Source organism: Cyprinodon variegatus, unplaced genomic scaffold, assembly GCF_000732505.1.
Source record: "Cyprinodon variegatus isolate N-32 unplaced genomic scaffold, C_variegatus-1.0 Scaffold114, whole genome shotgun sequence".
In the NCBI taxonomy this organism is placed as follows: domain Eukaryota; kingdom Metazoa; phylum Chordata; class Actinopteri; order Cyprinodontiformes; family Cyprinodontidae; genus Cyprinodon; species Cyprinodon variegatus.
Genome location: NW_015150567.1, coordinates 921453 through 923361, shown reverse-complemented (window position 1 = coordinate 923361; position 1909 = coordinate 921453). Strand labels below are relative to the sequence as shown.

General features: G+C 35.9%; 1 protein-coding gene across 1 annotated transcript in view; it reads right to left on the bottom strand.

Moving 5' to 3' along the window:
• The window catches only part of LOC107085047 (myocyte-specific enhancer factor 2A-like), a 23884-nt gene that overhangs the window by 1748 nt on the left and 20227 nt on the right, over positions 1-1909 (bottom strand). Inside the window, exons 8-9 of the mRNA XM_015375182.1 lie at positions 1529-1553; positions 251-379 (exon numbers count right to left, since the gene is read on the bottom strand). Coding sequence (XP_015230668.1) covers positions 251-379; positions 1529-1553 — 154 coding nt within the window. The remainder of the gene's footprint in view (positions 1-250; positions 380-1528; positions 1554-1909) is intronic.

Sequence of the window (1909 nt, the reverse complement as noted above, 5' to 3'; positions counted from 1 at the left end):
AAAAATGTAAGGAATAGAAAGTACAGATACTTGTACTGAAAATGTAATGAATAGAAGACAGAAGTAGGAAGAATAATAAGTAATGGAATAAAGTATAGATACCTAAAGTGTACTTAAGTATTTGTACTTTGTTATTTGACACCTCTGATATTTTCTATTTCTTCATTTCAGCTTAAAGCCAAACAGTTTGCCTTAAAACTGATCTGTTCAAACCAACAACGGTTCAGGTAGGAAGCTCTCTGTTACTCACCCCAAGGAGCTGAGCTGGTGCTGCTCCCAAGCTGTCATGGAGCCCAGGCCCGCGGCCGAGCTGAAGCCGGCCATGTCTGCACTGCTCAGGGAGTAATCTGCCCAACAGAGGGATAAAATGATAAATACTCTCAGTCAGCCGTTTTATTTTGGTCCAAAAGCTTTTCAGAATATATTTTTACTCCCAGAACTCCTCATTTTATCCCATTAAAGCAAAAAACCTTAATGTGTTTTATAATGACTTTATGTAAACAGAACAACACTGAAAAGACCGTAAATGACACTGTTTTATATAACATCTTTAAAGATGCTAAATCCATTTCTGTCAACCCCCCTTTTACTCTTATAACCCTAAATAAATTATTCAGAGGGCATCTAACTGGAGCAGACAGTAAAATTGTTGGTAAATTAATGTCAGACACAGACACAAGCATCATGATGTTCATTAGAGCCAACTTGCAGTACAATCTATCATCTGGAGGAGGAAATAAAATGGCACAAAGGCAAACTGACTTGGATATGGTTATTTCTCTAAACTGAGAGGCGAGGCAGGAGCATAATTAATCAGAGAATCAGAGGTTCCTTGTTACTCTGGAGGAGCTGTAAAGATCCGGAGCTCAGATGCAAGAATGTAACCATACGAAAATCGTCAGTTTTACAAATTTCTTAAATTAAGGGTATTTACCCTTAATTTGAGTAGGTAAATTTGATAGTTTGCCAATGATATAAGTATTTCTACTCTTAAAATAAGATAATTAGATAATATGCACTTGAAATAAGAGAATTCAACTTATTTTAAGTGTAAATTGTCTTGTTCCATTGGCAAAATGTATCTTTTACCTCCTCAATTCAAGAACAAATGCACTTATTTTAAGAAAAAATGACTTATCTAGATTTAGATGGGCGAGTGGTGAAGGGAAGCCATTGTTGAAAACAAGCAGGGTTTACAGCCATCATGTTATCCTTGCTGTAACATGATGGTGGCAGCATCATGCTTTGAAATATTTTTAGTTTTTTGGAAGAGACAAGAAATGAGTCTGAGATAATAAAAAAAAAAAATGGAAGGAGCTCAATACAGCGCAGTCCTGAATGACAAACAGAAATATTGACATAACCCTTTAATTAACTTTAAACAGCCGGATCAGACCATGTGTTTGGATGGATCTAGACTTTCCACTTAACGGTTGCTATAAATGAACCTGTTTAAGTTGCTTTCTAAAGAAGATGGGAACAAATTTCCACCTTTAGACGTTCAAAGCTAGTAGAGAACTACTCAAACAGACCAGCTGCAGTCAAAGATGGTTCTTAAAAAGTACTGAATATTTCATTGTTGACCAAAAATAGTTGGAAAACATACAAGAGTTTCTGGTATTTTATGATCATGAGCTGCTTTATATAGGTCTATAAATAAAAAATATTTAAAATATAACAATAAAGATTGTGGAAACCTTTTCAGCATGTCTACTTCTAAGGCTAGGCTGAAAACTTTCCTTTTTGATAAAGCTTTTAGTTAGAGTGGCTCAGGCTATTATTAGCTATCTGTTATGCTGCTATAGGCTTAGACTGCTGGAGGACATAGGGTCCCCTTTTTCATCATTCTGCTACATCCTATCTCTATTCTCCCACAGTAGCTTCATCTGGTCTGTTCCTGTTTGGCTGT